At 35.9% G+C, this 22,399-nt stretch overlaps 4 protein-coding genes across 7 annotated transcripts in view; 1 reads left to right on the top strand and 3 right to left on the bottom strand.

Annotated features, from left to right (window-relative positions):
* The window catches only part of LOC133519837 (general odorant-binding protein 70), a 31,061-nt gene extending 26,091 nt beyond the window's left edge, over nt 1-4,970 (bottom strand). The window contains exon 1 of the mRNA XM_061853964.1: nt 4,742-4,970. Coding sequence (XP_061709948.1) covers nt 4,742-4,843 — 102 coding nt within the window. The 5' untranslated portion in view covers nt 4,844-4,970. The remainder of the gene's footprint in view (nt 1-4,741) is intronic.
* On the top strand, nt 1,155-14,321 carry LOC133519832 (aminoacylase-1-like). 3 transcript variants are annotated; one of them, XM_061853954.1, is made up of 10 exons: nt 1,155-4,499; nt 7,057-7,181; nt 8,138-8,307; nt 8,910-9,081; nt 9,402-9,551; nt 10,316-10,386; nt 11,068-11,178; nt 12,367-12,462; nt 13,126-13,259; nt 13,729-14,321. In XM_061853954.1, exons 2-10 carry the CDS (start codon nt 7,097-7,099, stop codon nt 13,931-13,933), a joined length of 1,194 nt encoding a protein of 397 aa, XP_061709938.1. In that variant the 5' UTR covers nt 1,155-4,499; nt 7,057-7,096; the 3' UTR covers nt 13,934-14,321. The 3 variants fall into 3 exon arrangements, with proteins under 3 accessions (XP_061709938.1, XP_061709940.1, XP_061709937.1); XM_061853953.1 differs by lacking the exon at nt 1,155-4,499 and having other exon boundaries at nt 6,262-7,181; XM_061853956.1 differs by lacking the exons at nt 1,155-4,499; nt 12,367-12,462 and having other exon boundaries at nt 6,260-7,181.
* Nucleotides 14,322-16,363: 2,042 nt separating this feature from the next.
* Nucleotides 16,364-17,515, bottom strand: LOC133519842 (uncharacterized). Its single transcript, XM_061853973.1, has 2 exons — nt 17,162-17,515; nt 16,364-16,777 (listed from the first exon to the last, which is right to left on the bottom strand). The coding sequence occupies exons 1-2, from the start codon at nt 17,265-17,267 to the stop codon at nt 16,560-16,562; spliced, it is 324 nt and encodes a 107-aa protein (XP_061709957.1). The 5' UTR covers nt 17,268-17,515; the 3' UTR covers nt 16,364-16,559.
* A 154-nt stretch (nt 17,516-17,669) lies between these two features.
* LOC133519824 (facilitated trehalose transporter Tret1-like) overlaps nt 17,670-22,399 on the bottom strand; it is a 32,369-nt gene continuing 27,639 nt past the window's right edge. For both annotated transcript variants that reach the window (XM_061853939.1, XM_061853938.1), the window contains 4 exons: nt 21,258-21,387; nt 20,649-20,839; nt 19,857-19,995; nt 17,670-19,341 (listed from right to left, as the gene is read on the bottom strand). In XM_061853939.1, the coding sequence (XP_061709923.1) occupies nt 19,220-19,341; nt 19,857-19,995; nt 20,649-20,839; nt 21,258-21,387 (582 nt within the window). In that variant the 3' untranslated portion in view covers nt 17,670-19,219. The remainder of the gene's footprint in view (nt 19,342-19,856; nt 19,996-20,648; nt 20,840-21,257; nt 21,388-22,399) is intronic.

Genomic DNA, 22,399 nt, shown 5'->3' with positions numbered 1-22,399 from the left:
TACATGAAGATACGAGTAAATAAATAATCACACACAATTATTTATTAATTGTTATTCACTAGGTGCAGGAGTGTCTAAATACGAGTGGGTATGATTACTAAAATGTTATTTTTCCAGGATATTATATAACCTGCTATAATGTGCCCTAATTATGTGGAACCCCAAAATCAGATAAAATGACCTGCACCGCCTTAGTCACTGTTCCTTTCGTATTCGTATATGACATATATTTATGTTTAAAAATTAACTGCAATATATTTTTAAGTGTCACCATTCCAATTTTTATTTTTATTCAGGCTTTCAACAAGGGCCTGTTTTAGTAGTTACACATTCGTTTAGACTAACATAGTTTAAACTAAACACGATAAAACGACGTGACTCCGATGAATCATCTGTTTGGAATGGTTGTTGATTTTTGGAAGAGCAGCTTTTTTTGTTGCTATTAGGAAAATGAAGCGACTATATTTTCACCAGTTTTGTCGTAGATATTTTAGTTCATAACTTCACGAGTTCTGACATACAGAATGATTCATGAGATGTCAGCAGGACTAAACTTACACTTAGTAAATATTAATGAATCGTTGATCATCATATTTAAGTAAAATAATCTCATTTTTTCCTGTTTTATTAACTTTTTGGTTATGACAAATTTAATTATTTACTATCATAGCCACCCTACAACACTTAATGAATGAAGACGTCTTCCTTTATTTTAACAGCACTTTTACTATGAAGAAAATAAAATGTCACACTTGACTTAGTTACGATTACCTACACCTTCCATAGTTACGATTTTTCAAAAGTAACTGGACTCCGATGACATTCAATTTGAGAATTGTCATGGTTAATACAAAAAGTATCGAGATTTGACGTGTATGTAGAGTCTGTTCGGAAAGAGAAGAGTCGTGAAATGTATTGAGCCCCATACATTCCACGACTCTTCTCTTTCTGCACCGGCTCTAATTTTTTGAACATTAAAAAATAAATTATTTTTGATCTCACAAATACGGGTACGAAACAGTTATATAACTTACCTATAACTTACAGAACGCGCAGGCTTGACCCTGCTCACGTTTCCTGAATCATTGTGTATAGTGTAGGTGCCTTCCTAACTACTATTCTTACTTTTTTATCAGTATTTATGACTGCTTTGTACAGTTCTTATGTAATTAGCATAATTCCCACATGATTTTACGACTCATGGAAAGTAGCATTATTACTCACCCACGGTATCAATACCTATGGCGAAAGTACACGTACTAAAAACTTTGGAGTTGTTGAGAAATCGAGTCAAAGAGATCTTTGTGATATATGATCATGAATTGAAATCATACCTAAACCTGTATTTACATAATAGAATAGTACTAAAGTGAATGACAAAAGGGGTCAACCTAATGCTAAATAGATTGTAATAAGGTTGGCATTCATAATACCTTGTGCCGATTTAAATGCCGCGTATTTCTAATCGAGTGACATTTTTACGAGAGTGGATCTCCCCCATTTCCGCCAGAGATTGACTCCACTTCCACTCTCCAGTCTCCAGGTCTTTTCGAGCATTCGCAGCTGACAAAATTGGGTCACCGGTAGAAGAAATATTTTATGTTAAATAATACCACACTAATTAGTATCGCCAATATCAAAAGGTATATCATAGTATATCTATATATTGCCATTTTTATCCAATTTAATGTAACATTGTTTCATGCATATTAAGATTTTTTTATTTTTTTTATTCAGAACACATACAGTCATACAGCCTCTAAACACTCTACTTTTCATATCAAATACGAGGAAATCAAAAAGACAAGGTAAATTTGTATAATCAGTAATTAAAGTAATAGAATGGTCATGATTTTTTCCTTAGGACTAACTTTCAGTCGGAGACCTATCAAGTCTGGTCATATCATAACCAATATAACGAAAAACATTAAATTGCTATTTTGTTGTTTTCGAGTTTACTTATTCCATTTATTTTGTAAGTATCTAACATTATTTGGAAGCAAGTTACTATTGGTTTAAGCTCGGTGACGAGATAATTTGTGGAATTGAATCATCACAGCCGGAGGTAGGTGCAGCCTTGCTGGACTATACATGGTCTTGTGTAGGCGAAGTGGCTGCGTACATGTTTTTAACAGTTTAATCCTCCGCCACATTGTAAAAATATAAGTTGGTACCCTAAACGTCTAAACTATGAAATTTTGATTGATAAACCGTTTACGTAAGCTTACCGCGTTACATCAGGGATCGGCAACATTTTAGTCGTCAGTGAAATTGTTCATTACGTTTGGTTACCAACTACCTATTAAATGGTAACCCTGTTCGCGCGTTACCACAAAATTATAGGCTGGTAGCGCCGCTGAAGCGCGAAATTGTGCAACGTATTGAGCATCGCGTTGAAATTATTGTTAGCAATAATGAATACAAATATTTAGTATTTGCATAGCCAAGTTATACCGCGTTACACATGGCAATACTAGCTTTTATCTGCGACCTCATCCGCTCATATATTTTAAATTAATACTTTATCATACAAACTTTCGTCCAATGCTTACTAGAAGATCAATATATAGTTCCTATTTTGTATGTTATTATGGGTTAAAATAAATGAGCTAAATTTCATTCAAACCTGTGTATTTATAATTTCGCGTCAGAGATTTTTTCTGTTAGAATGTAGATGTAAATATATATTATTGATGTTTTAATTATAAATGTTTATTTATTTAGTCAGCATCCAAAACTTCCAGAAGTAACAGACCAAACTACGCACCAATAGTTACACTTTTTGAACGGTTTCTAAGGTGATAGAGTTATCCTGAATTAAATAATCAGAATATAATTTATTGGGCTTTTAACAGATATTTTTTTCTTCATTCTACTTATGTTTTATTGAACTAGAATTTCTAATTAATACCTATTATGCAACTTGCAATATTTTTTTACATATAAAACAGCCGATGTATCTAATACATTATTAAAACAGCTTGTTCAATGAACAGAAAAGGAAAATAGAACGAAAAATGTAAACATCATTTAACCTGTCAACTCTAAACACTAAAACACGTCGCGTTACTATAATTAGCATACACCAAACGCACCACGACGAATCGCGCTCACTTTCTCTCGAGTCTGTTTCCACGCACCAATTGTTGGGTACACCTGACTTTGCGTTTGCTGTACCTACTAGTTATCGACAGTTGCGTAAAACTTGTACAAAGTATTGTACAGTGGAATTAAGAGTGCTTAATGGTTAATTGGCATGCTTGGTGAAATGCCGTTTATTTACATGATCATAATATATGATTCTATTCATGAAAGAGAAAACAGTGAAATTGTTCAAATATGTATTTCTTAAGCTCATATCCTTTTTTGTGACATCAATGGGTGACTGTTGCATGCTGTTCTAATATTATAGTTTGTTTTCTTTCTAGATAGGTCTGTTCACACAAGTGCTTAAAATGGCAATCAATTGGGTACCGTAAAACGGGGTGGCTTGAAATTACAGTTTATAAGCCATAATATATTTTTATGCGAGATTAACATCAATAGTATAATCTCCCTGATCTAACTACTTACTTACACGACCAGTTTCAATAAATAATGAATAATGGTAATTAAATGGCCATTTAAAACTATCAAAGTCACCCCAAATTTTCCTAAAGTCATCCTGTTACACCGGTATTTCAATTTTATTTTTAACATTTTAATTGGCAAAATACCTACCTAATTCTATCAATGGAACATTTAGTAGGTAAAACTTGAGTGATATTGTACTCGTGGAGCTATTTGATGTAGGGAGAAAACATTAAAAAAGCCTAATCAATCTAACCGTGTAAGTCATGATTCCAGACACTGAATGAGGTCGTAACATTGATTAAAATAAAATAAATAAGTTTACTTTGAAGGGCAATAAATACTTCGTTTATAACATTGACATTGAATTTCCGAGAAAAAACAGTCAGTTGACATGAAACTGATAAAAAGTGTAAACAACCTTTCCGTAGTTAACGCTTCAACGGCTCATACGTTTCTTGTAACAATATTAGAAGTAGTTTATTAGTTTAGATTAAAATACAATAATGTAGATGTAGTACCTACGGTACTATCGATGGTAGATACAGTTTGATTCTCGTCTCATTGAATCATTGCTACTTACATAAGTTACATATTAAAAATAAGCAGTGTCAATATAAATTATATCACAGCTACAAATAATACTTACATCTAAACTAATGTCAAAAATACTATTCTTTTCTTATCCCATCTAGTAAATGTTTATTTAATAATTGAGGTACATGCTAGATTAGGCTTGCTTTATTTTCTTTAGTGTTTTTCTATGTAGCTCCCGTACTATGCGTATGAATATGCGTCACAATTATAAGCTCATAATGGTCTCACTTTCAAGGTCGCACACTAGAAACGGGCGTAGAAACTAGAGCAGTTTTCTATACACCTAACAAAGGCCGGAGATCTAGTTTTAAGGATTTAAAGTCTAACAAAAGGTAGGTAAGTACAATGCAAACTTGTTTGAAAATAAAAGATCACTGTATCTAAATTAACCCCTGGATTGTATACTAATATTATAAAATTAAAATCTATCAATTTTGGTAGGAAGCTGGTTAAGGTAATACAGATGTTAACAATTTGTAAACACGCGAAAGTTATCTCGGGTCTGATAAATCGTAACGAGTAATTATATACCTTAACGTTCGGCTACAGAAGACAATTTTACTTTTAAACTTACACTTTCAGCCGAAATCGCGCTATCACTAAGTGATATTCCAAACACGCAGAAGCAGCAGATGAGTGCACTGATTTTCTTAACCATTTTAAATGCACTGCACATACAAATAATTAAAACTAAACTAACACCTATTTAATGAAATCTCGAATATTTTAAAAAAAATTTTTTACGAGATAATAGCACGTGCAGCGAAAGGTGCGCGACCGACCGCGGTATGCAACGCAACACGATATGCGCGGATTTTTGAAAGGCGCGCGTAGGAGGGCTTCGCGCGGATTTCGTATGGCGACGTTCCTTCACAAGCAGCTGGCGTTTCCTTGCTAAATTATAAGTAGTATTATTAAATCTATTTATCTAAAATCAGGCTTAATAACTAGTGCGTTAATATCTAGTAATCGCACGAGCTAGTTATGGTAGCAGCTTGATAGTTAATTATAAGATGATAAGTTAGGTAGGTACCAAAGAGCATGTAGGTACCTACAATATAAGTTTTCAGCGACTTAGAAGGTTTTTACCACTATGTCACTTAAAAGCTTAAAACTGTTGGTGTCGAAAGCGGATAAACTATGACCAACTTAAATAAATATACACAAAAGACTGTATACAAACATCTATTTTATAACATATAATAATATATATATGTATAAAATGCACCCAGTGCTTTACTTTTAATCATTTAAATTATAAGGTATTATATATTAAATATTATTGGAATACATAATTTAAATTAATTTAGTTTATTTTTAGGGCTCCGTAGCCAAATGGCAAAAAACGGAACCCTTATAGATTCGTCATGTCCGTCTGTCTGTCCGATTATGTCACAGCAACTTTTTTCCGAAACTATAAGAGCTAAACTGTTCAAACTTGGTAAGTAGATTTATTCTATGAACCGCATTAAGATTTTCACACGATAGAAAAAAAAAACAATAAATTTTGGGGGTTCCCCATACTTAGAACTGAAACTCAAAAAATCTTTTTTCATCAAACCCATACGTGTGGGGTATCTATGGATAGGTCTTCAAAAATGATATTGAGGTTTCTAATATCATTTTTTTTCTAAACTGAATAGTTTGCGCGAGAGACACTTCCAAAGTGGTAAAATGTGTGCCCCCCCCCCCCCCCTGTAACTTCTAAAATAAGAGAATGATAAACCTATAAAATATATGATGTACATTACCATGCAAACTTCCACCGAAAATAGGTTTGAACGAGATCTAGTAAGTAGTTTTTTTAACACGTCATAAAATTTAAAAAAAAAATTTTTCGTCAAACCCTTACGTGTGGGGTATCTATAGATACGTCTTCAAAAATGATATTTAGGTTTCTAATATCATTTTTTTCTAAACTGAATAGTTTGCGCGAGAGACACTTTCAAAGTGGTAAAATGTGTGTCCCCCCCCCCCCTCTGTAACTTCTAAAATAACAGAATGAAAAATCTAAAAAAATATATGATGTACATTACCATGCAAACTTCCACCGAAAATTGGTTTGAACGAGATCTAATAGTAAGTAGTTTTTTTTTAATACGTCATAAATGGTACGGAACCCTTCATGGGCGAGTCCGACTCGCACTTGGCAGCTTTTTTGTACTTGTTTTTGTGTGGCAATAAAGCATTTTCATTTCATATATGACGATCTTCATTTCGAATTGTACGTTAGGCAAATGTTAAATATCAGGTAATAAATAACATAAATGTCTTATCACAATTTTATCACTAAATCTGCGGTAGTTTAATTCGTCGCCTGATAAGTAGTTATACAGTTTAGTGATAATGTATTCAACGATGGTAAACAAACATGCCTTATTCTGTTTTAACAATTTGAATTAGATTTATTCTCATCTTGATACGATCTTGTATCTCACGTGCACCAATAAGTGCAAGCGAAATGTTTTATGAACTGCGGTGGCAGCATGGTTGCATTTTTATCATAAGTCACTATGCCTCTCACTTTCGCACATACTTGTTAGAACGTGACAGGCATGGTTACAGGCGATAAAAATGGTTGCATTAATCGTTTACGCTCCGTAGCGTCTCTCTCTCTATCACTCTTCCATATTAGTGCGTCAGAGACAGTTGCGTTTCGTTCACTACGGAGCGTAAGCGATTGGCATCGTGTCTGCGCACCCTGATTACATTTCATCTGCGCCAATGAGCGTTAATTAGCAACGCTGCGTGCGTCGCTAACGCTGTTTGGTGCTCACGGTCAGGTCTTGTCAAAACAAAAGTAAGCCAATAACTATATGAAATAGTTAAACAGAATCGGCTGCATGCATTAATGTGATAAAGTTGGTTAATCAGTTGTTTACTGCCTAGGATACAGGGCGCACGTAGGTACGACCGTATTGAATAAGCAATGGATTCGTGGGAAAACGATGAAGCTATACAACGATTCAGGGAATATTTGAGAATACCTAGTGTACACCCGGATGTGAACTACGGTAAGTAACGTACTTAATAACTTGTGGAAAAAATCGGAACACGCATGTAAAAAATGTATCCAAATGAATATTTAAATTCAAATCATGTTTAAGTAAATAAGTATATATAGAGTTAGACCAAGCTAAGTTGGCAGCGATTTAGATAGCACAGACTGCGCAAATGTTATTTAAACGTCATCATTTCATAGAAATTAGAAGTCATAATTGGCACTTGCACTGTCTGCATAGGTTATCAAAATTGCTGCCAACTTAGATCGGTCTAAGTAATATATTCACACACAATAAGGAGGAAAATGCCTTTAGTTATATTCGTGATAGTATTCGTATTTTATAAGACTACATAATTTATTAACTATAAGACTACGAATTTATCCGTAAGAAAGTTTCAGTCAGTTTGTGTGGCTAATAAATATTTTTGAGGAAACGGGGCGGCCGCTTCTCCATACAAACGTAGTCCCCAATTTCCTCTCTGGATATTGACATCATGGAAAATATTTTTACATAGTTGGATGTATATCTGTGCCCTTACGTTTTCAGTTTTTTTGTTTTTGCCTTTTATAGATTTTTTGAAAAACAGTTCTCATACAAATTTTTAAATACTCCTAACTCTTACAATAAATAAAAATTCAAAAAAATACTAACGTAGGGGCGTATCTGTGGTTAATATACAACAAATCGTGTCAAAATATTTTCAATAATTTTAATCCAGAGAGGAAAATGAGGACTACGTTTTTATGAAAAGGCGATTTCGCGCGGGTCCTCCACTTTCATCTTAAGTCACCTTACTGCTATTTCTTTCTAACAATGCAAAAAAGTGTAAATATCACCACCTATACCAATAACGAGGCCCGCGGTACTACATAGAGGGTACCCTTACCGGGTATAACCTTGCATAATTTTCTACTTTTTGCTCAAACTAAGAAATCTTTGCCCACTATGTTCTTTGGCTTTTACAGATGAGTGTGTGGAATTTCTTAAGCGGCAAGCCAACGAGCTCCAGCTGCCTGTGGTGGTCCACGAAATAATGCCGGGGAAGCCCGTCGTGGTCATCACCTGGAAGGGCATGGAGCCACAGCTCCCGGCCATACTACTTAACTCGCATATGGACGTCGTGCCTGTTTATAAGGTAGCAGCATATTAAAAATGACTCATGCTAGATGGGTCCGGGTCCAGGCCGGCCCGTATCCGGACCGTTTTAGTGTGAGTCATCCTTTAATCATATTATAGTAAATCAAAATTAAACAATTTATTCAAAGCTGAATTATGCATTAATATGAGCACACTAAACTAGCAGCGAGCATCTCTTCTCTTGGCTTGCGATGCCATAAGCAATTTTTTAGATTTCAACGTTGCTGTCTGTTAGTTGAGTTTGGGTCTGATCCACGATCCGATTCGCCTACCCTTTCTATACTATCTATCTAATCAACTCCTACAAGGACGTCGTGTCTGTTTATGAGGTGGTCAGTACAATCTTTGAGGAAGCCCGCGGTGATGATCACAGGACTACAGCTCCTAGCTAACCTGCTCAATTTACATATGTATAGACATCGTGCCTGTTTCTGTGAATGAAGACTAATAGGTACCTCGCTTGCTACAGAAGGACTTGATGTTACAATCCTATCAGCATTAAGGGAACAACTGATGACGATGATAATTTTGTTAACCTTTTGCTTTTAGGTAGAATCATAGTTATATTACTTAACGATTTAGGATGAATCCATCTTTTAGGAATTCTGGACTCATCCGCCCTTCGAAGCTAAAATATCTGAAGATGGCTACATTTACGCTCGCGGCACTCAGGATATGAAGAGTGTCGGAATGTTCCATTTGGAGGCCGTGCGAAGACTGAAGGCGGCTGGTGTCAGGTTGAAGAGGACTGTCCATGTGTCCTTTGTTCCTGGTGAGAAAAACAGTGAAAAATCCTTTGGAAAATGATGATAGCTGATCATTTTCAAGACATTAAGAGGGAATGTGAAGGACCTTTGTATGGATGACCATACAAAGGTCCTTACCTGGAGCCGATTCGATTTATTTCATAAGAAGTTGTACTTAACGAGACTAGTCAGATAAGTTGTACTAGTAGTACTTAACGTGAAATTAAACCCTAAAATGAACATTAAACAATTGGAAAAAATAATAAGAAGAAAGAAGAGAATAAAGAATAAGTTTAACATTTAGAAACATCATCAGAATCAGTTTTATTTTTACTGTTTTTTTTAGATGAAGAGATTGGTGGAGAGCATGGGATGAAAGTGTTTGCTCAGTCTGAGCAGTTCAGAGCCTTAAACGTGGGTTTTGGACTCGACGAAAGCTGTCCTACTACAAGCACGAAGGTCATTAGGGCTTTCAATGGAGAAAAAACCAACCGACGTAAGTAAAACCTAAGATGTATCACATCATAAATGGTTTTTGTTTTAATTTACCAAAGGTGTTCGGGCCGAAATTTGGGATATAATGTACCTACTTATATCTTTTCGTATTAGAATCTTTTTTCCTAAGCAGTGGAAGGTTAATGATTTTAGCAGTTTATTTATGTATGTTCAATATACCTTATTTAATAACATGGGTGACATATGTACAATATTGTACGTAGCCGACATTTCAATTTCAACCAATCGGAAAAACGGTAGGCTGATTAATGTTTTCAAACATTTTACTTGTGAAATAGGAACTGCGTTTAGCAAAACTGCGGTCCGTGGACCTCATCTGGCCAGCATTGAATTTAATTATGAGATCTCATGTCATCTAAAGACATCTGGCTCTTGTGTCGCACTACACGAGGGTACATGTCGTATGGCGGTGTTGACTCCTCATGTGTTGACAAAACTTGGGAAATAGTTAATAAGTATTCCTAACTATGAGTAAGATCTAGATAAAAGTTAGTATTTAGCAATGGACGCAGGTTTTAGCAATGGTGGTCGGTGCGACGGTGTCCAGATGTTAATCCATGTGGAAGTAGGTTTATGATAATCTACACAACATTCGTGAAATTGCATTAGGTAGAAAAATGTCGCTTCATTGTATATTTTCATCAAATGTTGTGAAGCAAAAATACTTAATGGCTAGGAATACTCGTACTACGACTTAATCTACTGAATCCTTTGACGAGAATTAACAATTCCTTAACATTTCAGAGTCAAAAGTGACTTGCAGAGGAAATCCCGGGCATGGTTCTTTGCTTTTGCCTAACACAGCAGGGGAAAAGGTACTTAAAACTAAACAAAAAACAAAGTAAAAAAACCTAGCTAAGAGAAGCCAAAGAAATATACCCATATTGCATACTGTACATGTTATCTATGATAATCTATGATATCTATGATAACATGTACAGTAGGCGCTCGGTAATTTGGACCTTACCAATCCGGCAGATCTCGTCTTGGTGTGAGCAGTTGCATTGTTTGTGTGATTTCGTTCCCGCTCGGCTGTTCGATCTTGGGCAGTTGTAAACAATGCTTTAGATAACACTTTACAAGAGGTCATATATTAACAAAATATATTATAGCAAGAAGCAATCTAAAATAACTACATTTTAACTTAAGCATCATCTTCCTCTTCCGCAACCGAAAACGTTTTACATGTTGAACAAAATAATAATGAGACCCAACATGTTGCCATTATTGATTGAACTATGTTTTCTATAATAAACCTTTATTTCCATACAAATCCAATAATCCGACACGGTGGGAAATTTCCCAATGTTGGATTATCGAGCGCCTACTGTAGTTAGTTAAAAAATATCTTATAAGCATATTGCATAGCTCTCGATGCCCACATTTCCCAGAGCTCCTTTAGGTAGTACTTAGCTGTTTTGATAGACATGTGCAATGCCTAATTGGTACTAATAGCCTACCTACCTACCTACTAATGTTATTTTTTTTTGTTTTAGCTTCATTACATTTTGGACAAATTTATGAAATGCAGGGCAGGAGAAATGGAAAAACAAGCCCAAGGCGCGTACGTTGGCGACTTAGTCACCATCAATTTAACACAAATCGAGGTGAGATTACTATGTGTGTGATTATACCATTAGAGTACCTATTTATGTATCTATTTATATAGTAGACTACATCGCCAGTACATACAATTCATAGCTCAGGTACATACCACAGGTCAGGGGTTACTAATGCTACGGGCTACGGCCCGCGAACCGTTCTTATCTTTCAAGGCTCATTTAAGTTACCGCCTCGTACATTTTTAATGAGCAATATACCTACAAATGTATTTGTCGATATCTACAGTATTTGCAATATATGCTTGCATTCTTGATAAAATTCGATTTCCCAAGCATTCTCTGTCACCGAACGGGTGTTATGGATGGGAGTTATAACTTCCCGGAACAATATAGAACCAATATTTTATGCCTCGCCTTACGAAAGTTTATAACTGCTAGGTTCGCCGAGTACGGCGAATATTCTCAACTACTGTCACTAGGCGCTTTATTAAAAAACTGGGGCGATTTTTGAATTTCGATCGCTCAGTTTCGTAGTTCTTGGTAGTGCCACTACCTATAGATTCCCAATTTCTATCCCTCGTATTTTAAAAATAGCAGTTTGCCGTTTTCCACAGATTTTTAAATGACGAAATCGAGCATTCTAAATTAAAAAATAGCCCCCCTGGCCGACTACGAGTTGGGCTCGCGCTCTAAGAGTGTTTTCACATTGCCCGATCCGATATCGGATGTAGGATGGAAGTAAAATCTAAGGCATATGTGTTTTTCCTGTATTTATTTATTAATTTAATACAAAAATACTATACTTAGATTAGATGCCGCAATAAATGCCATATGGACTCTCCTGTAGCTGTTACTTTCATAGGCGCCTTCTGACATCCGATATCGGAAAGGTGCTTGCGATAATTTTAGCCACGTTGGAGCCCCTCGTCAGCTGTCAAACCGATAATATTTGTTTGAGTGCGTACTTATGTGTAGGTGTTAGGCATAATGTTTGTTGTAGTGTACGTTACCGCTTAAAACGGTGCCCCCGCGGCCTGACTACGCGGATGTAGGATCCTAACTCCGATATCATATCGGACAATGTGAAAACGCTCTTAAGAGTTCCGTACCACTAGACATTTTTTTTACCCATTCATTCAAGACCAGTTTTTTTGTTCTAATCCGACTAATTCTAAATAAAATAAATTCGAGTAGCAAATAATTGAAATTCCATATCCAGATTACCTTTTTCAGGGCGGCGTTCAAGTCAACGTGGTACCAGACAGCCTTACTGTCTATTTTGACATCAGGATACCGCCCACACTTGATCACGACGCTTTTGATGACATGGTAACTTAATTATAATACTAACGTATGACCCACGACTTCGTTCGCAAAGAAGTCTTAAAAAAAAGCAGTCTTAAAAATTCTGTCTTATCGAAGCTTTTTACATTTGAATAGCTTGGTTCTAATTTCAAGCTTTAGACCCTTACTATCTTTAACTATTTAAACTGTGTGTTGATTTGTCTACCAGTATCTAAGGTATTCAGAACTGATTTATATAAATAGAAGTTCCTTATGTCTCATTCTAATTCCTTAATCTTTCAAGCATCTCACTGAACTTAGGGGCACTGCGAACATCGAAATTCCTAAACCGTCTAAGGACGCAATTATATTATCATACCTATATAGTTACTTACTTTACTCTTTGCCTATATCAATGATCATATATATGGGGTCCTTTTTGACAGTTATCCTACATTTATAGTCATATATAAGTACTTATACGTCAAACTTGTTGAAATTGTTGTTATTATACCATCATAAGTTCTTCATATTTGAACTTTTACTCATTTGACTCCTATATCTATGATCATATTTCTATGAAAGTCTAATTGCGGCCTAACTTCGTTCTCTCTCGATTACGACAAGACCCTTTAAAAAATGGCCATAAAACAGACGTTTTTCGAATTGCCGTTATTGTCTGTCACTGTATTTTTTTACAATAAACAGATCAGGAAATGGTGTACTGAAGCAGGTGAAGATGTGACTTTCGAGTACATTAGGCATAATGCCCCAGTCAAGATCACAAAAATCGACGAGAGCAATCAGTTTTGGACAGCTCTTCTTTGTGCAGTTAAAGAAATGTAAGTTATCTAGTCCGTACTCTAATTCCCGTATCTTTTTACTAGTATAAGTACGAGTAGGTAGAACACAGGTAAATTTAATCATAAATTAAGTACTTATCGAGATACTTTTTGTAGTCCTAAAAATTTCGACGAAGAAGAAGAATAAATTATTGAGGGGCATACCCTACATATGTGTATCGTACCTACTTGGAAAAACATGCAACTTTTTGCCATACATCCTTTGTTTTGATTTTGAGTTCAGTATCTTGTTGAGTTTAAGTATATTTTTTTATTTATCCTTTAATTTTCCCCTGGAATCCGAGAGATTACACATATAAAAATATCAGTTTCATGCGATATGGCTAATTTGCCTTTATTAGCGATTTCGTGGTTGCCAATTTAATGCATTGGTCCCTTCGTAAAAGGAATGTGTCCAAAGATTGAAATAACATCCTGTATTTTAATATTACATTGGTATTCATTCCAGGGGCTACGACGTCCTCTGCAACGTATGCCCCGGCACTACGGACGCGCGCTTCGTGCGCCAGCAGGGCATACCCGTCATCAACTTCTCGCCAATACTTAACTCGCCCGTTCTGCTTCATGCCCATGATGAGAGGATCCATGTTGATGTGTTCCGACAAGGGATTGATATTATGGAAAAGGTGTTAGAAGCTGTTGCTAACATTTAGGCACAATTACCTAATATGTAACTAGGTTGACGCGACATTTGGACTGAATATTTTCTAAACTCTCCATTCGGCGCGAGCACTCGTAAATAAATTTGTACAACGAAAGGATAATTGTTCTTAATTGTGATCAACGAAAATTATAAAGTGTTATTTATTTTATCTTTATTACACAATACATGATAGTACAAATGGCGGACTTAATGCCTTAAGGCATTCTCTACCAGTCAACCAATGCGCTAAACTGGAAAGATTAAGTAGATGAGGAGGTATTTTAAAGAAAATTAAATTGTTACCTTAACAAGATGAGTAATTAGCTATACTGATAAACGTACATATAATATACTTATACAAATAAAAACACAAACAAATATATTATTTTGCTCTAGAATACCTGTTTTAAGTTAGTCTTATAGTACGTTAGTCGTATTGCAACCCTATGAGGTACAGAACATTACGGCCCAAAGAATCTGGAATTTCCTGGATTCAACGGGCATCAGTATAGTACATTACGATACAAGTGCGAAAAATAGGAAATTCGAAACGAGTGGCGATAAATTAAAACACGACCGAAGGGAGTGTTTTAAATCGACACGAGTTGCGAATTACCTATTCGCACATGTATCGTACAACGTTTTACAGTACATATGGCCCTTTAAATGTTCGACACAGTAACATAATATGCTACTTCTCGCACTAGTGCTATAAAGTAGCCCCATATGTACTGTAAATGAACTTTAAAGAGCTGTCACAATAGATCACTACCTGGTCGACGTGGCACTCAAAGGCCCAAAAAATCCCCAATAATAATAATAGTAGTCTCACTGTCTAACTACCATAAAAAGGTTCTCTATCCTTGTAGACTTGGGTTTTTAAGACTTAACCGAACTTTAAATTCATGTATGTCGGCCATGGTGGATATTTATAAAAGCTCTAACACTTTTCATACTAATTAACCATAACCAAGCAGTAGGAACACACTATATTCTGCTCCTCGTGCCTATAATGGTGCTCCCACATTGGCTGTTATAAAATGTTATACAACATCGTGTGACAGTGACACATGATAGTATTGATAGTAATTTATTATGTTGTCCCTGTCACACGATGTTATAGCACTATAAGTGTTATAGGGTGAAATCACCAAAAGATGACCAGTTAAGCGACTACCCCAGCTTTAGATTTTTTTTTTACATATGTTGTAACTTATTTTTAACAACTTTAATTTTTTTATATGATTCAGCATATAATCTAGATTAGAATTAATTATTTCAAATGCCCATATTATAATTCAGTATTTTTATAAAAAATATTATATGATGAAATAGGGAAAAATGCCCAGAAGATGAACACGGTGCCCTATCTCTGAACGTTTTGACCCCAAAAGATGAACCAGTATAAAACCAAAATCAAGTACCCTAATATTGAACAACATGATGCCAATAGATGAACTGGTATAGATAGAGTGTAACCTTACCCCTTTTGATGAATTCTGACCACTGAGCAATTATAATCGGTAGCGAAAAAAAATGGTTTATAAATCGCAGTTTAAATTATTTGTGCCAAAGAGAGAAGAAAAATGCCTTAGATGGAATTTTGCTCCAAAAAGAAAATATGATCCTCAAATAAATTAAAACGACTTAATAAATTAACTTCTACACTTTTTAAATTTGTATTTGTAAATGTGATTAAAGATGTAAAATTCACTATTATTACAATTAAACTTATTCAGTGTTGATAATGCTAGCCAAAACATGAACGAACAAATTACTTGGTTCAAGTTTTTTGAAGAAATGAACTCTCAAAATTAATGCGAAATTAATGTATTGGAATTGAGCCCAAAAGGTCAACTAGTAAACTATCATAGTTCTTCTTTTAGGGATAAGGTTTTTAGTTGAACAGCCTATACTATAATAAACCTTGAAATAACTGGGTTAAATAAAAGAAATCTTTGTTCATCTTTTGGTCAAAAAATCAAGGCCTAGCCAGCCATCAATTTAAAACATTAATTATGCGTCTACCTTTACTATTAGATTTTATACAAGCTTTTGAAAAAACAAGCCCTTGCCCAAAAGTTGACCGCTGTTCATCTATTGGCTCAAGTATACAATATTGGAACCATAACTTGAACTGCAAATATTTTAATAAAATAAGATAAAATATGCAATACTTGATAACGAAAACATTAGAGGAATTAGTCTAAAAACTTTTCTGTGTAAAATCATGTAAGTAAATGCATAATTATATTTTATACGTAATTATGAGCGTATACTTTGAGGCGATAATCTTATTAAGATCTCCATACAAATGGCGATTTTGGTGTGGAGCGCGCATTTGACGACTGCTCTCACCCACACGCACAGCACAATTGTTTGGGAGTTTAAATGTCAGCCTCGGCAAAATATTGCCGCGTTAGGAAAAAATACCCTCAGGTGCGTAAAATAATTCACGATTTAATTATATCGATTCTAAGGCCAAATGTTTATCTTTTGTACTACCTACAGTAAAAGTTAACTGGAAAGTCTGAAAGCTCTGGCAAAAATATTTGTTAGGACATAAGGATGATCGGTCTAGTTGTTAAGTATGTACGGGATGGGGTCAAAAAACTAGTTTAACTTGAGATGAATTACTAGTTTATGTTATTCCTGCCGAACCTCGGGTATATGTAGGGGCGGGTGTACTTATTGTTGGCGAAGTGCGCGTCGAAGCGCGCGCTTTGCTGGCGTGGGCGCAGCCGCTGCTCCACGTTCTGCGCGAATTCCGCCATTATTTTCAGCAGCGAGCCGCGGGAAATCTCTCCGAATTCTATGCCTGTCGGATTCTTTTGGCCGATGTCCGGTTTCCATACTGAGAAAGTACAATATGTTTTAAAATGCACAGTCGCTCCAAAGTAGACTTCCCATATGTATTTCAACCAAAATGGAAGCCAATTTGCTTGGAATAGCTTCTATGCGTAATTCTTGACTAGGTAACTTTTAATACACATTAACTGTATCATTAGGAACATATTGGTAAAGTTTAATTTGAGCACCCCATTAGTCTCTGCTCCGGGCTTTAGCGAGATGAAATTCCCTCTTACATACCTGGACTGGACTTTAATCCAAATTTCTTTTTGAGAAAAGTGAAACTTGTGTGAGTGTTTAAAGACTTTCAGTGCCAAGCGCCCCTTTTCCAATACAAAATGAATCCATATATGTGCTGTCTACAATATGTAAATCCACAAAAACTTACCTGATTTATACCCTGGGTTAACATTTAAATCTTTCAAATATAACGGCACTCTAGCACAGGCCATCGTCCATGTGAGGACTACTAAACAGTAAGGGTAGAGTCCCATGTGAACAATAGTGCTTTCCGTCAACTACTGATAAGGGATATTGTTTGTAACGGCAGTGTTTGCTCAAGCTAGGTACAGTGTTTACTGTGGAGCAGGTGGGTAATGCACCGTTGTTTTTCAGTAAAACTTTAGTAAACCATAGTACTGTCAGATATTGCTTACTTAGGCAGTACTTCTTTTGTTAAAACATATTACAAAGGTTTGACATGCCTAATAGTCTCCAAGTCCTTTTCAGTACATACTCGAGGTTACGGGGTCCACACTCCAATTCCCAGGGTCGTCCGTTAAAAATTAATAATTTAACCAGCAAGTGCGTTTTTCCTTGCCTCGACAATAATTTACTATGTATTAACATAATTATTCAGCTAAACGCTTTAGGAGATAAAATAATACGGTTCCGTATTTAATATAACAATAATTTATTTACAAGTAATTATCTACTTATAATGTATACTTGTATAGTTATCACAAAATACTTTTGAAGCTCTTATTTACAACAAAATGCATCTATTAATAATATTTTAAGCATCACGTTAGAATATTTTTGTTTACAATATATTGTACAAATTCCTATTGTTCAACTATTATATTAGGTAGATGCTTTAATGACGCCTTAGACGCCTCACATTGCAAAATTCCAGAAATCTGACTTTAATAATATAGAATTATGTAGCACAGGTATTAATAACATTGTTTTCCAATATTCGACATGCGCCTGCTGACGATTCCTTTCCTCATTAAGAATTTCTTTGATTACATATAAGAGGTAAAAACAACGAACGAACGAGTAACCTACTATATTACCTATAATTTATATACTTAATACTAATCTGTACACTGGTGTAAAATTCAATAAATAACATTCTAATAAAATATACCTACCTACTACATCGTGTATTTTGATCTAAATTACCATAATATTTAACCAGGCGCACGCAGCTATAAACGGTGTTTCATGAATTGTTCAATTAGGACGTGCTTGTACAGTCAGCATCAAAAGTAGCGGATCAAATAATGATTCATAAGTATCTACCATTCGGTAACAGCTTAACAAAAAGTGATGTCTTGAATATAGACCAACAAAGACTGTAAAAGATATACTTTGGAACGCGAATTCTAGAAATTTATTTATATTTGGAAAAGTTATCCCGCATATCAGATACTTTTGGCGCGTTGTTTCATCCGCTACTTTTGATGCTGACTGTACTAAAACGTATTTAATTTATTAAAATTTATATATTAAAAATAAAGCAGCATGCAATGTACGATTAGTTATATAGGTCAAACATTGGGTATTTACGCACGTAAACACTTGTGACGTAATAATTGAGCGACGTTTGGAATTAGGAATACTCCTATTGTTGTAAAATATATAAAATATACGTTCATATAGGGGCCTATACTTTAAAGTACCATAGGAATTTATATCCGTTTCAAAATACACACGGTGTAACAAAATCTTAAAATATTAGTTTAATGGCACATTTTTGCTATCTCTACTCAAGATGTACCAGTAGACTAGTGACTACTTAAACGTATATTTATTATATTAATACTCGTTTAGTTTAAATCTCCTCATCTTCTACAATATCCTTACATAAAGATTAAATAGACGTACTTTACGTATCTGGGGCATTCGTGTTAAAGGCACAGTGAAACTTTTATCATACTACTATAGAAATACATTGTACATCACTTTTCTGACATAAAGGCTATTTTGTAGCTGTAGCTTTTCATCTTATTTAATATAATAGTACGAGAATTTATAATTTTGTTTAGCATTGAAAATAATTATAAGTACCTACCTGCTGCTAAATATCTTAGCAATTTAATCCTTTAAAAATGCGTTGAAAAATATCAAGTCTACCAAACTTTACTTTACATAACATACACGTAGCCTGACTGAAACGCACGAAATGCAATTTGAAATATCAAAATTTGTACTACGTTGATCACGCGGCCTCGGTCTTATTTGGTTGCTTGAGACTTTTAGTTCTGCCGCAGAAGTAGTCTTCGATTTCCTGAAGGGTGCGGCCTTTAGTTTCAGGCAAGAAAATATAGAAGAAGGCGATACCTGAAAAAGAAAACAAAACACGAGGATAATAAAGTACCCAAGAGTATTAGTAATGCTAAACTATATATAATTCGCCAAGACAACCAACAACAGTATAATACAACACAACACAACACAACACAACAGGACAAGGTACAGTCGCCATCAGACATAGCCGAGCGGCCGAGGTGCTCAAAAATTTCTGAACATGCACTCTAACGCCTTGACAATACAGGCGTGTTCAGATATGGCTGATCCCATATATCTGATGGCGACTGTACAACACGTATATATCCTAAATCCAGTCAGTTTACATGGTGTGTCCGAGAATTGGTTTTAGATGGTACCCATAAAGGACGTGACCCTTCATTTGTCATATGTATTTATGCCTTAATACTTTCAGTGTACAGTGCACAGACGTACTATAGTGCTCCGATGCAGCCAGTGTTATTGTTTTCTTGCTGAATAATGAAAACTGATCGTAGATACCTATAATAATGTAACTGGTAAAGGTGTAGATAGTTCAAAAAACTCACCACCAATCGACATGGCACCGTAAACGGCGAAGGCGCCATAATAGTTGAGCGCGTCCTTGAGGAAGGGGAAGGTCTTGACTACGGAGAACACAGAGAGATGGGCTGCGGTCGTCGTCATACCGCCCACTATGCCACGCACCTGCAATATAATTATCCGGAAAATATTTACAAATTGATCTAGAAGGACATATACTCGTAGTTACAATTTTTGTTGTAAAATCCACCACGTTAAATGCTACAAGTATGACTCTCCTTTACATTATCACTGCGAAGTTTGTGCAAATTTCGCGTAGTCTAGATACTAAAACAAAACTGGACGACATAAATAAACGAGCATCCAAATTACATAGTGTACAAAATACTGCATTAATGTTTAACAATGTGTTCAAGTACACACCTGCGCGGGATAAACAGCCAGCTAGGGCACGATGAGATACCCTAGGGTGCAGGATAGCATGAACACAAAGATGGCTGCCACGGGTAATCAAGAGTGAATCGGCGGGACGCCCTTCTGCTTCCACTGATCCTTGTATACAATTAGCACTCACCGTGGGATAAACCTTGCCAATGATATTTCAGGGCACGATGAAGGTACAGTGGGGTTCAAAAGTGCATCGACAAGTTATTAATGAAATCATCTATAAATCGTCCATGCAAATTTGAACCTGATGGTACATCAGGGTACAGGATACCATGAACATGAAGGCGGCCGCCACGGGAATTCCGGTGTACATCGTGCACGTACAGACTTATGTATATGTCTTTCTGTATACGTTTATAACGAGTACGAACCTGCGTGGGATACACCTCGCCAATCATGATCCAGGGCACGATGAGGTACCCCAGGGTACAAGATATCATGAATATGAAGATGGCCGCCACGGGGACCCAGGAGTACATCGGCGCGACGCCGGCCTGCTTCCACTGCTCGATGAAGTACATGTAGACCGCCAGTACGATCATCGTCGACCCGCACCCCACCGCTAACCAAAAACATAAAAAATATCGATATATTTATTAAGACGGGACTTCCGCTTGTTTTCTAGATAGAGGATAGAGACGCCATTGTGAACTTACAAATTGATGTCAATTTGACATCATTCGCTCGTTCATCTGGCACGGCATGTTTATGGCATCCATTTTAAAGTGAACGAAATGCACTGCGATATAATTAACAATAGATTTTTGAAATATCAATTGTTACTAAAGCATACTACGCCCATAGTACCTATAGGTACGAGTAGGTAGGTACGAGTATACCTACAGCGTAGCACATAGATGAAAATCGCGCACCCGAAATACGTTAATGTAAAAGCGGCACGAATTTACCTGACACGTTATACCAAAAATTCACGGCAAACTGCTGTTCCTTAACCTATGGTTAGAATCAGTTTTCCTTACCTGAGACGAATGTGAGGGGCCGCCGTCCGCAGCGCCGGCACAGTATGCACCCGACCACCGTGAATATGAGTCTCACTATGCCCATAGCTATTGTCAGCCAATACTGGTTCTCCTTAGTTGCGCCTGAGGCCTGCAATCATAGTTACAAATTTTATTAATATTCCTAAACCCAAGTTTTTGATTTTAATAACAAAACTTCCGTGAGACACGAACATATTAGATATGTTCAAACGGGTCACTCACGTATTTTAAGTCGAAAACGCTCGACATGGTGACCCGTTTTAACATTATTTAATATGCCAAGTTTTTGATATACTTAGGCAGGTATTCGATTCTCCGCAGGATCTTCAACTCAACATTGGAGTATTACCTAACGGTGCAACAAATATAAACGTAGGATAATTCCAGGATAGATGCCTCAGTGGAATAGTTGCCTCGATTTTAATTTCTACTAGTAGGAGAACTGTGAAAGTATAACTCCACTACATAATAGCAAGCGCTCCCCCAGCAAGCTTATAGTGCCGCTGTGAACGTAAGCTCAAGCGCACGTGTTTCATCCATAAGTGCCAAAACCTTCAGCGCCTAGACTTCAAAGGGCGTGAAAATAATAAGGCCCGACCGAGATCTCGGTCTCGGTCTCAGCCGAGAATCCCATTGAAACTCGGTCTCGGTCTCGGCCGAGACAAAAAAATTGGTATTTTGTTATCGAATAATTTTTACTCGCTTATAATTCCTGTCTTTTATTCATTACTTTGGGTGCAGTGAAGCTTAGGCTGGATGGAGTAATATATTATATTTTGATGTTATTATTCATTTGTTTTTTTTTTTTTTTTAATTTTAAAAGGGTATCTATCTTCTGCTAAAAGTATAGAACGTTTTCAAAATAATGAATATAAAAGACAAAAACTTTTAATTTTGCTTGTTTGATTTCAAAGGGCATATCCGCTGGCCCATTTTTGCAACAGGCAGTCTAACCCCCACGGTGGGCACCTATCCCATTTCTCAGATGTAAAAAAAGTACAATTTATACAAAATCTATACGATTTATAACGAAATAAGTACAGAAAATAATAGATTAAGCACCAAAGTTATCATACGTCTTCTTCTTCCTCGCGTTGTCCCGGCATTTTGCCACGGCTCAA

Source organism: Cydia pomonella, chromosome 7 (genome assembly GCF_033807575.1).
Source record: "Cydia pomonella isolate Wapato2018A chromosome 7, ilCydPomo1, whole genome shotgun sequence".
Taxonomy (NCBI): Eukaryota; Metazoa; Arthropoda; class Insecta; order Lepidoptera; family Tortricidae; genus Cydia; species Cydia pomonella.
Note: the sequence above shows the minus strand (reverse complement) of the source record. Positions and strands in the feature narration are given on the sequence as shown.